We start from the raw sequence: 24,255 nt of genomic DNA, 5'->3' as shown, positions 1-24,255 counted from the left end.
TTTCATTTTGCCTGAGCACATGGGCCGACCCTCAATAAGCCTTAAAATAAACTTTAAGGATTTTGACATGATTGTTTTTTGAATCCTTTTCTGTTTCTTTGCGCTGGATTTCTGACCGTCAGTGTCACCGCATTTCCGCTCTGGCTGAGGAAGGTTTCTTGAACCCAACACTGTAACCGAGATGACACCCACAATTAAAACAGCGAGATTATCGAACCATCTCAGCTTTTATCGATTGTCTCTGTCAAAGTTCATTCAGTTCTCACAGCGCTGAGTAAGTCCACCCAGCACCATTTCCACAGCAAAGGTTATGGCACTTGCAGTCTGCACGGAGCTATTCAAGAGATTGACAAAAATAAGCACGATCTGAAGGACTGGGCACTGAAGCCACGGTGACTCTCCCATGTAACCGCAGTGGAATACGGTGAAATATTGTGCAAGAGTCACTCTGCCACCTTTAGGCTGATGGAGGGCCCCATGATAGATCTGGCTAAATATAGCAAGTGGAGTGGATTAATTACATTCTAAACAAGCGAGATCTACACATTACCCAATATACTTTCTGTCATAGAATCCCTACAGTGCAGAAGGAGGCTGTTCGCCCATCGAGTCTGTACCGACTACAATCCCACCCAGGCCCTATCCCCATAACTCCAAGCATTTACCCTAGCTAGCCCCCCTGACACTGAGGGGCAATTTAGCACAGCCAATCCACCTAACCCGCACATCTTTGGAATGTGGGAGGAAACCAGAGCACCCGGATGAAACCCACGCAGACACAGGGAGAATGTGCAAACTCCACACAGAGACTGACCCAAGCCGGGAATCGAACCCGGGTCCCTGGCGCTGTGAGGCAGCAGTGCTAACCACTCTGCCACCTGCTACAAAAAGTCTGGGCACTGGGAACATCTTAGCGTTCCACTGTCGTCACGGGAACACGACAAATTTTGAATTTTAAAGGGGCCCAAGTAGTTGACTTGATTACATGATGATTAATTTAACCGCACCCAATTTAAATAATTTACGAAGCAAATCAGACTCCCCCGCTGCCCCTTCATAGCCAGACAGTGATCATACCACTCCTCCAAGCCGGACACCATGGGAGAATTGTTCATTGGTTTTGGAGGTGGGATTGGAGATGGAAAGGCCCAAAATTGACGTTGGAGATGGTTACTTGCATATGCCTACCCCTGGGACTTTCTTGACCCTGGATGAGTTGGCTTGATATCTACTCACCAGCAAGTGGCTGGTAGCTGATTAGGACAATTCCGACCACTCAACTAAAGCTAACTGGGGCCCTACTGAAAGCAAAAACATGACCAAGGAATCATAGAATCACAGAATCCTATAGTGCAGAAGGAGACCATTTGGCCCATCGAGTCTGCACTGGCCACAATCCCCCCCAGGCCCTATCCCCATATCCCCATGCATTTACTCTAACTAGTCCCCCCGACACTAAGGGGCAATTTAGCATGGCCAATCCACCTAACCCTCATGTCTTTGGATTGTGGGAGGAAACCCACGGGGAGAATGTACAGATTCCACAGAGACAGTGACTTGAGCCAGGAATTGTACCCGGGTCCGTGGCGCTGTGAGGCAGCAGTGCTAACTACTGTCCAACATGCCGAATGGAGGTGCCTCCCAGCAGCAAGTGGGTGGAGGGGTACATGTTGCATGGGAAGCATTTCATTGTACCGGCGACTTACTCCTGCACCTATGATGACTGTCTGACTGCCTCTCCAATAGGTGGGTTCTTTCATCATGGCGGCCTGGTAGCAGTGACCTTTTTTTATTGGAAATTATTAACCTTCTCCTCAGAGTGCATCTTCATTGTGAGAACACTGCTCCCCAGCCCACCCACCATCTTCCCACAACCCCCACCAGCAACCCCCTCCTCTCTATTACATGCATCGATAGTTCCCACCTCAAGCAGTTGGGAGGGCCTCGTAATGGCTCTCCCACCTTGGGAGGTCACTCACCATCCTTAATCAGACAGCGAGCACACTCCCTGGCCAGTAATTGGACATCCGCACTGTAATCACAATGGATGATGACACCAGCGTGACGGAGAATTGGAACGCAGAAATTCTGCTGACGTTGGGCTGCTGACCCCAGAACCAAAATCCTGCCCTGTCGGTGCAAGTCATGCAAGGAATATAACTCATAAATCAGCATCAGGATTGATACCAAGAAGACCTCCTGGCAGAAGTCCATGACATCAACAAGTGCTCCAAAGCAAAGATGGCTGCAATATAAACAGGAAGTGCTGGAAAAGCTCGGCAGGTCTGGCAGCACCTGTGGAGAGAATTTCACGGCCAGGAGGGGGAGTTAATTTAGTTGAGGCGTCCCTCCAGAGTCCGGAAGGCTCCAGAACGATTGACTTTGTGAATGAGCTTTGCCCTTGGGTGTCCCTAATGTGTTATTGTGACTGTATGCCTATGTTTAATGATGTTTCTTTTGTTTTCATTCATATTTAGACTCAAGAGTTAGGGGGGGAAAGGAGTGTGGTAACGTGGCCCCTTTAAAGGGAGCGATCCTTGAGGGCCACATAATCGGGCCGGACCCTTTGGAGAGACCGCACGGGAAGCCAAGCCAATCGGGAGCAAAGACGCCAGTGCTGGGACAAGAGGAACCTCAGTTGGAGGCATGGAGGAGAAGGGTGTGGACTTCAGTATTTGGACCGTCAACTCTTATCTTGTATATATATTAAATTGGTAATAAACGGTTGCTGAGGTCACAGTGAGTCGCCTTCGAATTTACCAGAGCTATAAATGGTGGCTTTGCAAGCAAAGCTCACGTCCTGGGAATGGGGAACTAAAATAGATATTAAATAATGAAAACAGCAGACTACCTCAATTCAGTAAATCATCTCACTTGACTTATGAAAATTAACTTCTTTGCATTCTGTCCTGCAGCCTTGGGCACTTCGCTTTCTCCCTGTATCCTGCTGTCTTTTGCAGCTTATTGATTGCTCATGCAGTGTCTTCTTTCAAAAAGCCAGACTGCCTTATATATTTTTTATTTAATTACCCTTTGGCATAAACAAGTGGTGCAGTAACTCCTGCATTTCTGGAAGAAACCGGCGCTGGGGGAAGATCAGCAACATCAGCAAAGACTGTTTCGTTTTAAAAATGCACTTTTCCTCCCAGGTCTCCTCTCGCCAAGCGTACAACGTGTGCCAAAATGTTACCTGCATCTGTCTGTCAATGAAGCAGAGAACAATGTTATTCTGACCAGTGAATAAAGCAAGTAAACGGAGGTTGTCGTTGCAAAGATTATACATAGTCCTGGAGAAATTACAATTTAGGGCAGGCTATTTGCCCCAGTGACACAGGGCTGATATGTTCTTGCTCAAGCTCGTAGCCTGCCTTTAGACTATGCTAAACATGATCAATGTTCAGCTCGACTGTATTTTTCTTTGTGTGGCATTTATTTATCAAATGAACAACAATGGTTCTACCTGGGGAATACCGATCCAGTAATATTGTTTATATCATGGTATTTCTACTGCTCAAAGATATTGTCTGTACCTGGATTTGGTCAAATACAAGTAAACAGGGAATGGTGTAAACTATATCTGGTGTCAGAAATGAACTGTTCTAATAAGGAATTAAGGAATGTGGGCGGCCTGGTGTCACAGTGGTTAGCACTGCTGCCTCACAGCATCAGGGACCCGGGTTCGATTCCTGGCTTGGGTCACCTTCTGTGTGAATCTGCACGTTTTTCCCCGTGTCTGCATGAGTTTCCTCCGGGTGTTCCGGTTTCCTCCCACAGTCCAAAAGATATGCTGATTAGATGGAGTGGTCACACTAAATTCTCCGTAAGTGTACCCGAACAACGCCGGAGTGTGGCAACTAGGGGATTTGTTGCAGTGTGATGCGCGTTATCATACACGAGGCTTGATGCTCAGGAAATAAAGGCTTTTATTTGCTGTAACAAAGCAGCTAACAATTATATACACGATCCCAGACTGAGGGGTCCCAGACAGAGCAGGGACCTTTATACCTCTCCCAGGAGGCGGAGCCCGACTGGGATGTACCACAACACTACAATACAAAGGTGTAACAACCCCACCCTAACCCCAACAGCAACAAGTAGCACAACCCATCCCTAACCCAACAGCAACATATGTACATACTTGTAGTACTGGCCAGACCCTGGCTCAGTACTATCCAGTGGGAACCAACGCTGGTTCACCACACAGTGCTAATGTAAGCCTACTTCTGACACTAATAATTAAACTTTAAGGAATAATTCCACACCAATTTGAAATTAGTAAGCTGCATGCACTTCATTAGGTCATGTGGTGCAGTGGTTAGTATCCCTGCCTCCGAGCCAGAAGCTCCGGATTCAAGTCCCACCCCAGGACTTGATGATGTGGAGTTGCCGGCGTTGGACTGGGGTAGGCACAGTAAGTAGTCTCACAACACCAGGTTAAAGTCCAACAGGTTTATTTGGTAGCAAGAGCTTTCAGAGCACCGCTCCTTCATCAGGTGAGTGCAGCCAAATAACTGCATTCAGGTGCTGCACTCACCTGATGAAGGAGCGGTGCTCCGAAAGCTCGTGCTACCAAATAAACCTGTTGGACTTTAACCTGGTGTTGTGAGACTATTTACCAGGACTTGATGGACAAGGAAGTTGCGTTCATAACGCAGTCACATAGGTTGAGTGTGTCAACCAGTAAATCCTTCCAACACTCCAATGGTTGGCGGTCAGAGCGGGAGAGACTCTTGGTCAGCATTCTTGATGTGGAGTGGTGCTTTGTCAAGCTATAAACCCCTAGTGACAGACTAGTGATCTGTTCCAGGCATTACTAGCTATGAAAACAGACAAAAGTTGGCCTTAGTGCATCACTAGGTGCAGGAAGAGAATTGGAATTGGAACACTCTTCGTTAGTGGTGATAATTATGAAAAGATAAATTGCAATTTAATAATGCTACAAATCAAATCATCGGAATGACATCCACAAATGGGGAAGGTTAGGTTTGATTTTTATTTCACCCACAGCCAGGCTATCCTCAGCAAAAATCTACCTTTTATCACAAAGCTCCATCCAGCAAACAGGCCAACTCCAAACAACCTGCTACGTAATGCCTTTCAGAACCTCAGTATGTCTCAAAGTGAGTAAGTAGTAGTGAAGCGTAGTCATCATTGTCATGTCGGAGATGTAGTGGAAATAGCAACCATTTTTACAGATGCACCATAGAAAGCATCCTTTCCGGATGTATCACAGCTTGGTATGGTTCCTGCTCTGCCCAAGACCGCAAGGAACTACAAAGGTAAAAGCAAAATACTGCAGATGCTGAGATCTGAAATAAAAACAGAAAATGCTGGAAAGTCTCAGCAGGTCTGACAGCAACTGTGGCGAGAGAATAGAGCCAATGTTTCGAGTCCAGATGACTGTTGACCCAGAGTGAGAAACTACAAAGGGCTTTGAACGCAGCCCAGTCCATCACGCAAACCAGCTTCTCATCCATTGACACTGTCTACACTTTCCGCTGCCGCAGAAAAGCAGCCAGCATAATCAAGGATCCCACGCACCCCGGACATACTCTCTTCCACCTTCAGTCAGGAAAAAAATACAAAAGTCTAAGGCCATGTACCAACCAACTCAAGAACAGCTTCTTCCCTGCTGGCACCAGACTTTTCAATGGACCTACCATATATTAAGCTGATCTTTCTCTACACCCTACCTCATGTGGCCATGTTTACAATGAAAGAACAGATTACAGTCTAAGAACCACCATGTATTCTTTCAGAAGGAAGCCACACTTCACCAGAAAGAAGCCTGACCTCCTTACGTTAATGGAAACCTGTGAAATGGTGCTTTTGCTTTAACCATTTGGGGCATAAACCTAAGGAAAGACAGCAAGAAGAAAATAACTGGAGAAAGGAAGTTAAATGCACTGTTAATACCACTCACAGATTAGAACATTATCAAAATATCTGACACAGAAATATATTGAAGATGTCATAGCTTCCAGAGTGCAGAAAACATTTGATGCATAGAAATGAATGGACTGATTGACCACATAATTAAACACCAACTTCATAGCCAGGTTTCTACATCTCAAGTGCTTAAAATGTTCACTTAAAATGTAAGTTTCTGTATTTTCTTACAGAATAATGCATACCAAGAGCCACAGAATTTTACAGCACAAAACGAGGCCCTTTGGCCCATCCTGTCTCTACCGGCCATCAAGCATCTATCTATTCTAATCCCATTTTCCAGCATTTGGTCTGTAGCCTTGTATGTTTCAAGTGCTCACCTAAGTGCTTCCTAAATGTTGTGAGGGTTCCTGCCTCTACCACACTTTCAGGCCGCGAGTTTCAGATTCCCACCACCCTCTGGGTGAAAAAGGTTTTTCTTCAAATCCCCTCTAAATCTCCTGCCCCTTATCTTAAATCTGTGGCCACTGGTTATTGACCCCTCTGCTAAGGGGAAAAATTCCTCCTTATCCATGTCCCTCATAATTTTGCACACCTCGATCAGGTCCCCCCCTCAGCCTTATCTGCTCTGAGGAGAACAACCCCAGCCTAACCAGCCTCTCTTCATTGCTGAAATGCTGCAGTCCAGGCAACATCCTGGTGAATCTCCTCTGCACACTATCTAGTGCAATCACATCTTTCCTATAGCGTGGAGACCAGATCTACACACAGTATTCTAGCTAAAAGAGAAAATGCTGGAAAGTCTCAGCAGGTCTGGCAGCATCTGTAAGGAGAGAAAAGAGCTGATGTTTCGAGTCCAGATGACCCTTTGTCAAAGCTGTATTCTAGCTGTAGCCTGACCAGCGTTTTATACAGCTCCATCTTAACCTCCCTGCTCTGATGTTCTATGCCTCAAGTAATAAAGGCAAGTATTCAATATGTGTTCCTAACCACCTTATCTACCTGTCCTGCTGCCTTCAGGGACCAATGCACATGCACCCCAGGATCCCTCTGGTCCTCTGTACTTTCTATCTTCAAACAGTTCATTGTGTATTCCCTTGCCTTTTTAGTCCTCCTAAAATGCATCACCTCACACTTTGCAGGGTTAAATTCCATTTACCACTATTCTGCCCATCTGACCAGCCTATATCATCCTGTAATCTAACGCTTTCCTCCCCACTATGTACCACACCACCAATTTTCATGTCAGCCGTGAACTTACTGATTGTACCTCCTACTTGAAAATTGTTTCTTCAAGTGCAGTGACACACAGAACAGGCCTGGCAACACTTGATTGAATCGAGACCTCCTGTGGTAGAATACAATGAGCTTTGCACTCGTAATAAACACAGTTAGTGAAACGGAGTCAAGGTTCAGGCACCAGAAACATTGTGCTCAATTCGAATCTAATTAAATTAGTGAACTCCTGATCCAATTCTCAGATTTTAACCACAGACATTGTTAGAATAATTGAATATGAACGCAAAAACAAGTGACTTAAGATGATAATTACGCGACTGAATGGACCTCAGTATTATTTATTATACAATAGTACTTTCAGTATCTGAGAACAGCTTGTGATGGGCATCACAGTGTGTTAGCCAACTTCACTTACATCAGTTTCACCTTCTCACAGTTCTCATCTCCAAAGACAATCCCATATTTTATCCAAGCCCTGATCCAAAAATAGTGATCGGAAATATATGCTATTCCAAAATTGTTTTTCTTTCACCAGTAAATGATCAAAAAACTACAGATCTTCTCTGAGATACATAGGAACATACATAGAAATTAGAATCAGGAATAGGCCATTCGGCCCTTTGAGCCTGCTCCACCATTCATCATGATCCTGGCTGATCATCAAATTCAATACCCTGATCCCACGTCCCATTCCCGCCCCCCCCCCCATCCCCCCCAATATTCCTTGATCCCTTTACTCCCAAGGGCTATATCTAGTTCTTTCCAGAAATCACACAATGTTTTGGCCTCAATTATTTTCTGCGATAGTGAATTCCACACATTCACCACTCTCTGGGTGGAGAAATTCCTCCTCACCTCGATTCTAAAAGGTTTACCCCTTACCCTCAAACTATGACCCCGAGTTCTGGACTCCCCCACCATTGGGAACATTCTTTCAGGAGTGTGCAGCGGGACTTGGGTGTCCTTGTGCACCTGCTCACTGAAGATAAGCGTGCAGGTGCAGCAGGCGGTAAAGAAGGCGAATGGCATGTTGACCTTCATTGCAAGAGGTTTTGAGTACAGCAGCAGGGCTGTGTTGTTGCAATTATACAGGGCCTTGGTGAGGCCACACCTAGAATACTGTGTGCAGTTTTGGTCTTCTTTGCCGAAGAAGAATGTTCTTTCTCTCGAGGAAGTGCGGCGAAGATTATGTCCTCTTTAGAAGTGTGAGATCCCCTTTCACTCTTCGAAACCCAATTAATACAATCCTAACCGTCTCTCCTCATATGACAGTCCTGCCATCCCAGGAATCAGCCTGATAAAATTGTGCTGCACCCCCTCGATAGCATGAACATCCTCCCTCAAATAAGGACACCAAAATTGCACAAGGACTCCAGATGTGGCCTCACCAATGCCCTGCAATCTCATCTTTTCTCAGGACATCTGATTCACCACTCTTGGCATATGTAGGATTCTCAGGGGGCTTGACGGAGTCAATGCTTCCAGGTTGTTTCCCCCTTGTGGGAGAGCCTAGGACCAGAGGACATAATCTCAGAGTAAGGGGTCATCTATTTAAGACAGAGATGAGGAGGAATTTTTTCTCTCAGAGGGTAGTGAATCCAGGGAATTCTTTAACACAAAGAGCTGTAGAGGTTGGGTCTTTCAGTGTGTTCAAGGCTGAGATGGACAGATTTTTAATCAGTAAGGGAATCAAGGGTTATGAAGATAAGGCGGGAAAATGGAGTTGAGATCTATCAGATGAGATCAGTCATGATCTCATTGAATGGCGGAGCAGACTCGATGGGCCGAATGGCCTACATCTGCTCCTATGCCTTATGGTCTTACATATTCATTCTGGGTATGGCGAGTGAGGTCAGCATTTGTGCTCATTCCTAATTGCCTTGAGAAGGCAGTTGTAGACCAACTGGGTGGCTTTTAGATCCACTTCTGAAGTAAGTTCAGAGTCAACCAAGTTGGCATGGGTATGAGCCACATAAAGAGCAAACGAGATAAGGATGGCAGGTTTCTTTCCCTAAAGCTCATTTCCAACCCAGTTGAGTTTTGATGACAATATGGCAGCTTCTTGGGCACTTTAACAGCTCGATCGTTCTGCTTTCTGATGTCTTTTCGAATTGAATTCAAATTTTCAAACTGGCAGGAGGTGAACCCACACTCGCTGAATTATTTATCCAGGCCTGGGAACTATACTAGACCAGTAACATAACCACTGCTGTACCATCCCCTGCAGAAACAGGAAATATGCACCAAGAACATCTAAAAAAAAACTACTGGAGGTAGAGTAAAGTATGGGGAACAGTGAAGGAGATCACGGTGGTACAGTGATTAGCACTGCTGTCTCACAGCGCCAGGGACTCGGGTTCAAGTCCTGGCTTGGGTTACTGTCTGTGCAGAGTCTGCATGTTCTCCCTGTGTCTGTGTGGATTTCCTCCACACAGTCCGAAACACATGCTGGTTAGGTGCATTGGCCATGGTAAATTATCCCTCAGTGTACCCAAACAGACGCCGGAGGGGATTTTCGCAGTAACTTCAATGCAGTGTTAATGTAAGCCTTACTTGTGGCACTAATAAATAAACTTTAAGAAAAAAGAAATCAATGTTACCCAGAAACAGGAAAAGATCTATTGGAAATGTAAGCATTAGTCACAGAGCTTAACGATTGAGGCAAATATAGACACATGCGTTAACAGTCAAAGTAAGTTTTTTTTACTGTATCCTTCTCCCAGTGAAAGTTACTTGTTTTTCCCAATCTTCCTTCATGCTTCTAATCTGTACATTAACAAAGGTGTCAAACAGGTAACCTTCTTAAGGATTACTGGCCACACTCACAATAGTAGACAAGGTCACTTATCAGATTTTAGTTACATTTATAAAGAAGTTGCATTCTAAAATATAACAGATGTGTGAAATGTGGTGAGATGGATTATATTGCTGGTCCCATTCTTTTAACTTCTTCTCCTGAGGATGGTCACAGTTGCCTTCCTAGAATATCAGCATCTATTGCCAACAGGACAAGAGTGGCTTTGCGGTTGCTTTGTTCTTACTCTGTTCTAAGTAACCTGGAGTTGCAAACATTGAGAGTTAATTTCCTGTTTATCAGCAGCATAAAATAGACCAGCGTTTTCTTGGTAGCTTCATGTTGACGCAGTTACTTTTACATAATTGTAACCCTGGGTCAATGAGAAAAGAATGCATCAGCACCTCCCCCCCGCCCCCCTCCCACCCCCATCAGGTTTCCTTCTAGGATATGCTGATACAGTTAAATAAGGGTAGGATGCATTGGAGACTGGTATGGAGCCTGAGCAGTAGCATAGACCAGTTGGGCCGAATGGTCTGTTACTGTGCCTGTAATTCTATGCAATTCCACAAATGGGAGGTGACAAAGAAGCAAACAATAGAATAATGGGGCTGTCGCAGTTGAGATCAAAGCAAATGGCACGTCTACTGATCAGCTACAAGTGGGTTTACTCCCTGGTGTTAATTTGTTTGTACTGTTATATGAGAAACCTGTTCTGCTGTATGCTGTGTTTTTATAATGAAATAAAGGCACCAGTCACTCATAAACTTGAGGAGATCTCATAGAAACTTATAAAATTCTAACAGGGTTAGACAGGGTAGATTCAGAATGAATATTCCCCAATGGTGGGGAAGTCCAGAACTAGGGGTCATAGTTTGAGGATAAGGGGTAAACCTTTTAAAACTGAGGTGAGGAGAAATTTCTTCACCCAGAGGGTAGTGAATGTGTGGAATTCACTACCACGGAATATAGTTGAGGCCAAAATGTTGTCTGATTTCAAGAAGAAATTAGATCTAGCACTTGGGGCAAAAGGGATCAAGGTATATGGGGGAGGAAGGGGGATCAGGATATTGAATTTGACGATCAGCCATGATCAAAATGAATGGCGGAATAGGCTCAAATGGCCGAATGGCCTACTCCTGCTTCTAGTTTCAATGCTTCTATAAAGAATTGGGCAAATGTATTGTGGATTTACTCATTGAGACTAAGTACATGAAAACAGATATAGATGGATAGAAAGCTTGAAGACATCAACAGCAGAGCTGTGTGTGCTGTGTTCTGTTCTTTGGTTAAAGTGAAACTGGGACTGGATCGCTTGACACACTTCCCTTCGAGTGACGGCATGCTGCTATCCCTCAAAGGTGTTTAACAACACTGTATTTCCTCACCATCCAGATTTTTTTTTGAATGTTACTGTTCCATTTTCCCTCCTGCTTCCTCGCACTGAACTGTCTGCACACAAGGACTGTTAATAAAACAAAGCTTATCTATCAAATGTTTGGCTGACACCTTGGGCGGAATCTTATACAGGTGTTAGGGGCTGGCTGGAGAGCTAGTGAGAGACCCACATTGCCTCTTTTCAGGTAGGCCCAATGAATTAAAAACCAATCAGGCAGCGGCGAGGCCAGTGGAAGGCCTTGAGGTCTCATCTACCAGGGGACTGCTGGCCAGTCAGAGACCAGCAGTTCTTGTGCTCAGCAGAGCCACAGGGGAGTCAGTGGCTGCTGCAGGAAAACACTTGCCAGAGACCCAGGATCACAGAGCGGCCCACACGCAGGTGATTCATGTTGGGGGCAGGGTGGGGCAGGGTTGCAGGGGAGGTGGGCAGCAAGGGCAGGGAGAGTGGCTCTCAGTGGCACCTCCCCTTCTCTGATGTCCAGTTCCCTGATCAGGCACCGAGTGCCTTCGATGAAGGGACACCCTAGCTTCTGCCCCACCACCTCCCAAACTCAAGCCCTGGAGATGACAAACACGCGACACGATTTCATCTGCCGTGCATGCTGCATGGAGACAGGCCCACCTATGGGTGGATGAATACCAGCAGCAGTGGGTTGAGGCCCTGAATTGGTCATTAAACAGCCATGTAAAGGTCTCAATGACCAGTGGAGATCAACCAAGGTCCTTCCCACCAGAACTTAATTCGGACAGAGGGGAGAATGCAGCAGGGTCCCAGTCCACCTCCTAATTACACATTCTTCCCGCTTCCAAGCTCACTGCCAGCGAGAGCAGAAGATCCCATCCAATATGAGCAGAATAGAACTTTAATGGATGATTGCACAGTGGTTAGCACTGCTACCTCACAGCACCAGGGACCCAGGGTCGATTGCAGGGACTTGGGTCACTGTCTGTGTGGAGTCTGCACATTCTCCCCGTGTCTGCATGGGTTTGCTCCGGGTGCTCTGGTTTCCTCCCACAGTCTGAAAGACATGCTGGTTAGGTGCATTGGCCATGCTAAATTCTCCCCCAGTGTACCCGAACAGATGCCAGAGTGTGGCGACGATGGGAATTTTCACAGAAACTTCATTGCAGTGTTAACATAGGCATACTTGAGACACTAATAAGTAAACTTAAAACTTAACTTTGATGAATCAAAATGGCTTTCAATGTTGGCAAGGGATCAATATTAATATGAAATTGTTCCGATTAGATTTTGCTGAGTATTTTCACCCTTAAAAACATTTTTGGACCTTTCCCAATAGAAGTAGCCACAAGAGGCTGAGGGCCAGTCATCCAGAAGCCTCATAGAATTTTTCTTTTCTTTCAAACTAGGGCGGCACGGTGGCACAGTGGTTCGAACAGCTGCCTCACAGCGCCAGGGACTCGGGTTCAATTCCAGCCTCGAGTCACGGTGTGGCGTTTGCACATTCTCCCTGTGTCGGCGTGGGTTTCCTCCGGGTGCTCCGGTTTCCTCCCACAGTCCAAAGATGTGCGGGTTAGATTGATTGGCCATGCTAAATTGCCCCTTAGTGTCAGGGGGATCAGCAGGGTAAATCAGTGGGGTTACGGGAATCAGGCCTGGGTGGCACTGTGGTCGGTACTGACTCGATGGGCTGAATGGCCTCCTTCTGCACTGTCGGGATTCTATTCTATTCTCATGAGCAGCTCGACTTGTCCAGGGTTAGTCCACATTTTCCCCAGTTACATAATTTAATCCCACATTGGAATGCCCTTTCTACAAACTGCCCAATAGATCAGCTGTCACCAAGGCTGGCAAGATCTGTTTTCCCCCACCCTTTATTTCCTCGGTATAAAATTACCTTGAGCTTGCTGGGTCCAAAGATTCAGCGGCAATGTTGCAATTAATCACTCATTATGAATTGCTTTCCAATTAGGGTCATCTTCAGAAAGGCAATCTTTTCTTCTCAGTGGTTAACTCACAATTAAATCAATACCTGAAATATTGACTTCACAATCAATTGCTTTTATTGATCTGTTGTTGCCTACTTTGGCTGGGGAAGTGAATTTTCACAGAGAGTTCCTCCATCTTCCTGCCATTATCGTTAATAAACCAGATATGAACCAGATCATGTAGAAATATGATCCACAAGTGCTTCATAACCAGCCCCTGGGCCTCTGACAGATGGTAGTTTCCATATAACTGTTTGTTAACAATTAATTCCTTGAATCAATTCAATTATTTTACAATTTACTGGAAGACCGCAGGATCGAGGATATAGATTAGCCCCTCAGGTGACCTCACCGTCAGTGCTAAAGTGAGCTTGTCGCAGTTAGCATAACTTGTCACTTCAAGGATGCAGAAATACTTTTAACCTTTGTTTCAAAGGAACTAGTGTAAGGCACTCCTTGTAGCAGAGCAGGAATCTGAGCTTCGTTTCAGTCAGTGGCCAGAATCGAACCACCGATCACGCCGACAGGATTTTCCCATCCCGTCACAGTGAACAGAGATTTGGCTGGCCGCCAAACTCTATGGCCTTGCTGCAGCGGGAGCGAGGCATGAATGGGGGATAAGATCACGCCCATTGGGTTAGTTATAGAGTCATAGAGGTTTACAGCATGAAAACAGGCCTTTTGGCCCAACTTGTCCATGCTGCCCTTTTTTTAAACCCCTAAATTAATCCCAATTGCCCGCATTTGGCCCATATCCCTCTACACCCATTTTACCCATCTAACTCTCTAATCACTTTTTAAAAGACAAAATTGTAGCCACCTCTACTGCTACCTCTGGCAGCTTGTTCTAGACATTCACCACATTGTGTGCAAAAACTGCCCCTCTGGACCCTTTTGTATCTCTCCCCTCTCAACTTAAACCTGTACCCTCTAATTTTAGACTCCCCGACCTTTGGGAAAAGATATTGACTATCTAGCTGATCTGTGCCCCTCATTATTTTATAGACCCCTATAAGATCACCCCTCAGCCTTCTACGCTCCAGAGGAAAAATGTCCCAGCCTATCCAACCTCTCCTTACAACTCAAACCATCAAGTCCCGGTAGCATCCTAGTAAATCTTTTCTGCACTCTTTCTAGTTTAATAATATCCTTTCTATAATAGGGTGACCAGAACTGTACACAGTATTCCAAGTGGGCCTTACCAATGTCTTGTACAACTTCAACAAGACATCCCAACTCCTATATTCAATGTTCTGACCAATGAAACCAAGCATGCTGAATGCCTTCTTCACCACTCATCGATTGAATTCAATAGGATGAATACAAAGATTTTTTTATTCATTTGAGGGATGTGGGCCTCACTGGCTAAGCCAGCATTCATTGCCTATCCTTAATTGTGCTTGAGAAGGTGATGGTGAGCTGCCTTCTTGAACCACTGCAATCCATCTGGTGTTGGTACAACCTCAGTGCTGTTAGGGAGGGAGTTGCAGGATTTTGACCCAGCAACAGTGAAGGAACAGTCACTATATTTCCAAGTCAGGACGGTGAGTGACTTGGAGAGGAGCTTCCAAGTGGAAGATGCAACAGGAAGAAAGGGAAGAAATTAACCGTCGTAGCTCGTGGCCTGTATCTCCTGTCAGAAAAGGATAACGACAGGATTCAACTCAATCATGGTGCATTGATTTCAGAGTAAGTCATACTTGACTTTCAACATTAATGTTGCCAAGCTTGCTGCATATTTCCAGCACTTTTAGTTTTTATTACAACATTCGCAGTACTTTGCCTTCATTTCTGCTCAATCATGGTACTCCCATGGTCACTTACCCTGCCATCACTCACTGTCTTAATTAACAGATGATGGATGGCAACTTGAGTGAGATATCAGAGGAGGCTTGAGGGCCTTGGGAACTTTAGCCAATATAAGTCAGTGCCTTCAGGGCAGATGGGGAAATAATTGGAACGTAATGGAAAGAAGCTATTACTGTCAAGAAAATGTCATATCCATTCTCAAAACCAACTCTGCTTATCAGGCTCAATAAGAATTAAGTATTGGTTTTCCATCATGCATTGAATACTCAATTTTATTAAGGATAATTGAAGATTCCATTCTGGCAGCTCTTTGGAGCATTTACAGTCAACTGCTCTACTACACAAAGTACTCGTTTTCTGTGTTACTTAGAAACAATTATTTGAAATGATCATCACTGTGCTCTTTTGCTTGGTTCACAGGAAATAGAACAAAGAAAATTACAGCACAGGAACAGGCCCTTCAGCCCCCCCAAGCCTGCACCGACCATGCTGCATGAGTTAACTAAAACCCACTACCCTTCCGGGGACCATATCCCTCTATTCCCATCCTATTCATGTATTTGTCAAGACGACCCTTAAGAGTCACTACCGTATCCACTCCCACTACCTCCCCCGGCAACGAGTTCCAGGCACCCACCACCATTTGTGTAAAAAAATCTGCCTCGTACAGCCCCTCGCACCTTAATCCTGTGCCCCCTAGTAATTGACTCTTCCATCCTGGGAAAAAGCTTCTGACTATCCACTCTGTCCATGCCTCTCATAATCTTGTAGATTTCTATCAGGTCGCCCCTCAAGCTCCATCGTTCCAGTGAGAACAAACCAAGTTTCTCCAACCTCTCCTCATAGCTAATGCCCTCCATACCAGGCAACATCCTGGTAAATCTTTTCTGTACCCTCTCCAAAGCCTCCACATCCTTCTGGTAGTGTGGCGACCAGAATTGAACGCTATATTCCAAGTGCGGCCTAACTAATGTTTAAACTTGAAGGAATACATACTAGCTCGAATAGCTCCAATTCCAACATCACTTTCCATGCCCCAATCAAACCCATCACGGACACCCTTGGGAGTTCCAGTTGAAGAACAAGGTGAATTAACGGAAAATTGAAAGTGAGTAGCTCAATGTAAGATGACTGTAAAAGGAACTTGAGCTATCTAAGCTCCTTCAATCCTGGCCTTTTGCACATCCCTAATTTTAATTGTCAGACCCAGGGATGAAGTTCTGGAATTCCCTCCCTAAACCTCTTCTCTCTCCTCCTTGAAGATACTCCTTCAATCTTACCTCCTCAACCAAGCTTTTGGTCAGCTTCCCTTATGTTGCTAATAGACTATGTTTCTCATAGAAACCTAGAAAATTCTAACAGGATTAGACAGGGTAGATGCAAGAAGGATATTCCCGATGGTGGGGGGGTTCCAAAAGCAGGAATCACAGTCTGAGGATAGAGGTGTTGGGTGCATTTGGCGTTTGCTACCAAATAAACCTGTTGGACTTTAACCTGGTGTTGTTAGGCTCCTTACTGTGTTTACCCCAGTCCAACGCCGGCATCTCCACATTATTCATTCCTTTGAACAGACATGGGGACAGCACTGGTATGGGGTTTTAAAATGAACTTCTTTTCTTGAACAAAACTTAAGAAAATTAACATGATAGAAGTGAGAAGAAAAAGCAAACTTTGGAGTTTGACTCTTAAGCAAGCCAGTTCCTGCACTGTACTGGACTGCACTTCTTGAAATCGAACTGAACTCAAAAATTGACTGGCAAAACGCACACTAAAATCCACAATATATCTCAACCCTTATCTCTTTATTGTCAGTGTCCTTCGCAGGCTGTCGCTGTCTAGAAAAAAAGCAAGCCTTGCAGCTGCTGTTGTTTTGCTTGAATTGTGTACCCTTCAGGAATGCAGTCAACTTTTAGCAAACCCAGCATGCCTTCTGAGTTTTAAAACGTAGTTACGTTAGCAGTGTTAGTTAACCCCTACAGTCTAGCATTTAAATGTAATTGCATAGGCAGAAATATCATAAAATGAAGTCTTTGCGTGGACTGAAGCAAACAGGCTGAGCGTACATAGGATCTCTCAGAGGGTAAACCTTTTAGGACAAAGGTTAGGAGAAATTTCTTCACCCAGAGAGTGGTCAGCCTATGGATTTTGCTACCACAGAAAGTAGTTGAGGCCAAAGCACTGAATGTTTTCAAGAAGCAGTTAGATATTTCACTTGAGGTGAAGGGGATCAAAAAATATGGGGGGAAGAAGGGATCAGGCTATTGAGTTGGATGAAGAGCCATGGTCATAATGAATGGTGAAACAGGCTCGAAGGGCCGAGTGGCCTCTTCCTGCTCCTATTCTCGATGTTTCTATGTTTCATGACTCTCCTGTGAAGCACCTTGGGACATCTGATTACATTTTAAGTGTTAGATTAGTACAAGGTATTGTGAAGGTACTGTGATTATTTGGCCTACAGGACATAAAAAGTATCTGCACAGTCTTAAAAAGCAGCATCAACCCTCCCTTCACATTTCCCAATCCGAGCAACAGAGTAGAACAATATCAGAACAAAACTGTTACAGAAAAGTCAGTAGCAAAATCATAATCTGCCAACCACTAAATTCTCTACCTTCGCCACCAGCATTGCTAAAGCCCCATTGAGACGAAGAGCGGCACGGTGGTACGGTGGTTAGCACCGCTGCCTCAGAGCACCAAGGCCCCGGGTTCAATTCCGGCCTCAGGTGCCTGCCTGTGCGGAGTTTGCACATTCTCCCCATGTCTGTGTGGGTTTCCTCCGAGTGCTCCGGTGTCCTCCCACACTCCAAAGACATGCAGATTAAGTGGACTGGCCATGCGAAATTGCTCCCTAGTGTCCCACGATGTGTAGGTTAGGGGGGGATAAATATGTGTAGTTACGGGAATAGGGCTTGGGTAAGATGCTCTGTTGGAGAGTCAGTGCAGACTCAATGGGCCGAATGACCTCCATCTGCACTGTAGGGATTCTATGAATTCTACAAAATCTATGAGATGCTCCTGTCATCCCATCACAGGAGACAGATTGTTACACTTTCTCTTGTCGACTCACAATTTATGCATATTGCAAAAATAATAGTGCGATCAAGGTGGAATAGATTGTTAAAAAAGACCAACACTGTGGGAATAAAATCCATCACTGATTCCTTGTTGCCATTCCAGTGTAAATATTTCAGTTACATTTCCCCAGTCACTAATCATTAATGGATCTATAAAGTGCTACCTCTCGCTTATGTATTTTTGACTTCCACTTTCTTGAGATTTTTATTGCACTTTTTGCAAAAGAAATTACCTCTGTTGAGAAGCATTCAACTTTCACTGATTTTTTTTTGCCACTGTTAAAAATGCTTTCAAAACACTGTAGGCCATTGGGGAACTTCCCAATTCTCTGTATGGTACCTATCAATTAGTGCCACAATGCCTGAGGTTATATAATCATTGTAGCCGCAAACAATTTGCGATTGTTATTCTCACATTACTTATCCTTTGTTAAGTGAGGCATTAGTGCTCATGGTTACAATTGTGACTGACGGTGTGCACACTTCTTAAACACAAGGCAGCACATGGGATCTGACACAGCTAAGGCTCGTATAGGTATTTCGTTCAGTGCATCAGTTTCCGGGGGGTGGTAAGTACCAACGTACAATTCTCCTGATCTGAAGCAGAAAACCACTGACGCAAAATGGTGAAATAGGTGGGTAATTCACCTTGAGACAAACTTCAACGTCCATCCTCAAACGTGCAATAAATTCAAATCAGTTTGCCAGCTCACACTGAACAAAGAACAAAGAAAATTGCAGCACAGGAACAGGCCCTTCGGCCCTCCAAGCCTGCACTGACCATGCTGCCTGTCTGAACTAAAACCCCCTATCCTTCCGGGGACCGTAGCCCTCTGCACTGAGAAATTCTCCCAAACTGTCCCTGGGCTGTCTAACATTCAAACACATGCACACAATGTTATCAACACAAGACTCCGAAAGTGCTTTGATCTTTTTTGTTGAACGATCTTAATGGCTGCATGATGAAAAATATATTGCATATTTCACAACACATTGAGTATTCATCCTGGACGGTACCAGTATATCAGTAGACAACAGGAATGCTCCTTGATATTATGTCACAAAATCGAACTGCATTCAAGAAGGAAGCATGCCACCACCTGCAAACGTAGCAAGCAATGGGTTCTAAATGTCAGCGATGCCTACATCCTGAGAACTAATTTTTTTAAATCCTTGAAATTCAAACAAATTGACATTGTGTACTTGATGGTGTGGCACATCTCAAAACCATTCACTTAACACCGCTTTTTGAAAATTGGAGAGGTTTTACGGGCCCCCACTCTTACTTTTTCCACCAAAACAATCATCAAAGGAAAAGGCAATCCAGCTCCACAACACATCCAGCTCCAGCATTCCCAGTCTGTCTGAAGGCAACCATCAAGTCACTGTCTGGTCCAAGCCACAAGCGGTCAAGAAAGACTCAGGAAAACCACCTCCTACCTTCACAATGTGCCGTGTCACCCTGCACGGGAACGAAGCCGTTCTTGCACACACATATAGCTTTCGTGTTCAGGTTCCAGCATTCGGAATTTTCGCCGCATTGATGTCCTTCGGCACAGAAATCGTGGCCTGCCAGGTGAGGGTATGGTTAGAGCACAAGTGGGAACCAGCAGAGGGGGGAAAAGAAAAAATACAAATCATTTAAATTTATGAATACAGCGATGCTCGTTCCAAACCAAATTGCAGCTACCCCCAACATAAAGTACAATTGATTAACTAACAGCTTATTGAAGAAATCTGTGGATTTGTATCCGGGTTATGAACTTGTATCATTTATTAATCCACGATTGAGTGGAACTTCCATGAAGACAATGGGGATTAAAGAATCAGTTACAGAGATCAGTACATCCGATTTGAAGCACTCCCAAATTTTACAATCATGAATTTAGATGATCAAGATTTCAGGCTGGAAATGGAATGTCCAATGATTAAGCATTCAATAGTTCATAAGGTATCAGAGCAGAATTAGGCCATTCGGCCCATTGGGTCTGTTCCACCATTCAATCACGGCTGATATGCTCCTCATCCCCATTTTCCTGCCTTGTCCCCATAACCCTTCAACCAGAATAAAAGAACCAAAAATCACGTGCAAACCTGCTGGACTCTGACTGTCTGACACAAAAAGTCTCAATGTTCAAATAGATTGTAACTAGTCGGGCATTTTCATTTCAGAATTTTGATTTGATTTGATTTATTGTTGTCACATGTATTGGGATACAGTGAATGGGGTTATTTCTTGCACGCTATAAAGACAAAACATACCGTACATAGGGGAGAAGGAAAGAAGAGGGTGCAGAATGTAACGTAACAGTCATAGCTAGGGTGTAGAGAAAGATCAACTTAACAAATGATAGGTCCTTTCAAAAGTCTGATGGTAGCAGGGAAGAAGCTGTTCATGAGTCGGTTGGCACATGATCTCAGACTTTTGTATCTTTTTCCCAATGGAGGAAGGTGGAAGAGAGAATATCTGGGATGCATGGGGTCCTTAATTATGCTGGCTGCTTTTCTGAGGCAGCGGGAGGTGTAGATGGAGTCAATGGATGGGAGGCTGGTTTGAGTGATGGACTGGTCTATGTTAATAACCCTTTCTAGTTTATTGTGGTCTGGCTCAGAGCAGGAGCCATACCAAGCTGTGATACATCCAGAAAGGATGTTTTCCTTCTGCAACTTGACATATTCAAATATCCATGCCCATCAAATAAAGAACTACAGGCATTTGGATTTCCATGGCTGAGACTGCCTGGATGATTCACCATAGAAAACTGCATGTGAGACACAGACCGTATGAACCTATCGGAACACCGTGCAAATCGCAATGCCCTGACCTACATAGAAATTGCCTGGGAAGTTTCAACTTCTGATGGACAATTCTCCTGGTGTCCGGGACCCCTAGGTGAATGTTTCTGACTCTGAACCAGAGTTGGACATTTGTGACAGTTCCGATGCACTTACTTGAATATTTTTCAAGAAATGTTAGACAGAGAAAACCAAGTCTAACTCGTGGATAACCATACAACCAATCCCTCAGTAACTCACACTGACCCCTGATTGCCCGCTTGACCCCCAACTCACCCTTGAACATAAGAACATAAGAACATAAGAAATAGGAGCAGGAGTAGGCCATCTAGCCCCTCGAGCCTGCCCCGCCATTCAATAAGATCATGGCTGATCTGACGTGGATCAGTACCACTTACCCGCCTGATCCCCATAACCCTTAATTCCCTTACCGCTCAGGAATCCATCCATCCGCGCTTTAAACATATTCAGCGAGGTAGCCTCCACCACCTCAGTGGGCAGAGAATTCCAGAGATTCACCACCCTCTGGGAGAAGAAGTTCCTCCTCAACTCTGTCTTAAACCGACCCCCCTTTATTTTGAGGCTGTGTCCTCTAGTTTTAACTTCCTTACTAAGTGGAAAGAATCTCTCCGCCTCCACCCTATCCAGCCCCCGCATTATCTTATAAGTCTCCATAAGATCCCCCCTCATCCTTCTAAACTCCGAGTACAAACCCAATCTCCTCAGCCTCTCCTCATAATCCAAACCCCTCATCTCCGGTATCAACCTGGTGAACCTTCTCTGCACTCCCTCCAATGCCAATATATCCTTCCTCATATAAGGGGACCAATACTGCGCACAGTATTCCAGCTGCGGCCTCACCAATGCCCTGTACAGGTGCATCAAGACATCCCTGCTTTTATATTCTATCCCCCTCGCAATATAGGCCAACATCCCATTTGCCTTCTTGATCACCTGTTGTACCTGCAGACTGGGCTTTTGCGTCTCATGCACAAGGACCCCCAGGTCCCTTTGCACGGTAGCATGTTTTAATTTGTTTCCATTGAGATAGTAATCCCATTTGTTATTATTTCCTCCAAAGTGTATAACCTCGCATTTATCAACGTTATACTCCATTTGCCATATCCTCGCCCACTCACTCAGCCTGTCCAAATCTCTCTGCAGATCTTCTCCGTCCTCCACACGATTCACTTTTCCACTTATCTTTGTGTCGTCTGCAAACTTCGTTACCCTACACTCCGTCCCCTCCTCCAGATCATCTATATAAATGGTAAACAGTTGCGGCCCGAGTACCGAGCCCTGCGGCACGCCACTAGTTACCTTCCTCCAACCGGAAAAACACCCATTTATTCCGACTCTTTGCTTCCTGTCGGATAGCCAGTCCCCAATCCACTTTAACACACTACCCCCAACTCCGTGTGCCCTAATCTTCTTCAGCAGCCTTTTATGGGGCACCTTATCAAACGCCTTTTGGAAATCCAAAACCTCTGACCAGTCCCCCCGAACCCCCGATGAGCACACCAAAGAGCCAACTACCCCCTGACACCCTGACTACCTCTTCAAGCACCTGACTGCCCCTGGTCTACAATCTAATCTGATTACCCGCCAGCACCCAACTGACCCCTGACTTCACCTAACTTGCCCTCTGACCTGATTAGCCCTCCTGACCCAAACTGGATGTTAAATATTTCCGCTTACAAGGTGTTCAGAAAAGATAGGAAAGAAAGGAATTGGGGAGGTTAGAATAGAATATTGGTTAGAGTAGAATCATAGAATCCCCACACTGCAGAAGAAGACCATTCGGCCCATCGAGTCTGCACCGACCACAATCCCACCCAAGCCCCACTCCCACAACCCCCCACATTTATCCTGCCAATCCCCCTGACACTAGGGTTATTTTAGTCTGGCCAATCAACCAAACCCGTACATCTTTGGACTGTGGGAGGAAACTGGAGCACCCTGAGGAAACCCACGTAGACACGGGGAGAATGTGCAATCCCCACACAGACAGTGACCCAAGGCTGGAGTTGGACTTGGGTCCCTGGCGCTGTGAGGCAGCAGTGCTAACCATTGTGTTAGGGAGAGCATTGCAATGCTGGAAAAAGAGGATGACCCAGAGGCTGGAGTAAGGTTCTTTTTTGATGTTCCCCAGGGGCCAGTATTGGGATCCCTGCTTTTCCTTTTATATATTAATGACCTTGATCTTGGTGTGCAGAATCAATTTCAAAATTTTCAGATGACTGAAAACTTGAAAGTATTGTAAACTGTGAACAGGACATTATAGCACTTCAAAAGACGGTGACAAGTTGGTGGAGTGGGCAGATAGGTGGCAGACCTTATGTGGAGGAGTGTGAAGTGATGCATTTTAGTAGGAAACACATTGAGAGACAATGTAAAATAGGGGGTAAATTTATTACAAGGGTGCAGGAGCCGAGGGACCTGGGTATATATGTGCAGGGATCATTGAAGGTGGCAGGACAGGTAGAGAGAGCAGTTAATAAAGCATATAGTATTCTGGGCTTTATTAAACGAGACATGGAGTACAAGAGCAAGGAGGTAATGCTGAACTTGTACAAGACACTAGTTGTCCTTAGCTGGAGTATTGTGTACAGTTCTGGGCGCCATGCTATTGAAAGGATCAGAACGTATTAATGAGAGTGCAGAAGAGGTTTACAAGAATGGTTCCTGGGATAAGAAAATTCAGTTACGAGGATAGACTGGAGATGTTGAGGCTGTTCTTGAGAGAAGAAGGCTAAGAGAAGATTTGTTAGAGATGTTCAAAATCATGAGGGGGTTGGACAGAGTAGATGGGGTGAAACTGTTAAAAAGATCAAGAAAGACAGATTTAAAGTGATTTGCAACAAAAGCAAATGTGATGTGCGAAAAAGCTTTCTCACACTGTGAGTGGTTCGGGTCTGGAATGCATTAGCTGGAAGCGTGGTGGAGGCAGGTTCAGTCGAGGCATTCTTGAGGACATTAAATAATTACTTGTACAAGGGTACAGGGAAAAAGTAAAGTAATATTTATTTGTCACAAGTAGGCTTACATTAACACTGCAAATGAAGTTACTGTGAAAATCGCCTAGTCATCACACTCCAGCGCCTGTTCAGGTACACTGAGGGAGAATTTAGCATGACCAATGCACCTAACCAGCACATCTTTAGACTGTGGGAGGAAACCAGAGCACCCGGAGGAAACTCGCGCAGACATGGGGAGAGTGCGTAGGCTTCGCACAGAGTGACCCGAAACCGGAATCGAACCTGGATCCCGAGTGCTGTGAGGCATCAGTGCTAACCACTCCACCAC

The 24,255-nt window shown here is 45.0% G+C and overlaps 1 protein-coding gene across 2 annotated transcripts in view; it reads right to left on the bottom strand.

The window, feature by feature from the left end:
* The window catches only part of LOC144498984 (protein kinase C-binding protein NELL1-like), an 893,123-nt gene that overhangs the window by 588,080 nt on the left and 280,788 nt on the right, over positions 1–24,255 (bottom strand). For both annotated transcript variants that reach the window (XM_078221009.1, XM_078221010.1), the window contains exon 12: positions 19,594–19,722. In XM_078221009.1, the coding sequence (XP_078077135.1) occupies positions 19,594–19,722 (129 nt within the window). The remainder of the gene's footprint in view (positions 1–19,593; positions 19,723–24,255) is intronic.

This window comes from Mustelus asterias, chromosome 9, assembly GCF_964213995.1.
Source record: "Mustelus asterias chromosome 9, sMusAst1.hap1.1, whole genome shotgun sequence".
Lineage (NCBI taxonomy): Eukaryota > Metazoa > Chordata > Chondrichthyes > Carcharhiniformes > Triakidae > Mustelus > Mustelus asterias.
The sequence above is the reverse complement of the archived record's forward strand: the minus strand, read 5'-3'. Positions and strand labels throughout refer to the sequence as shown.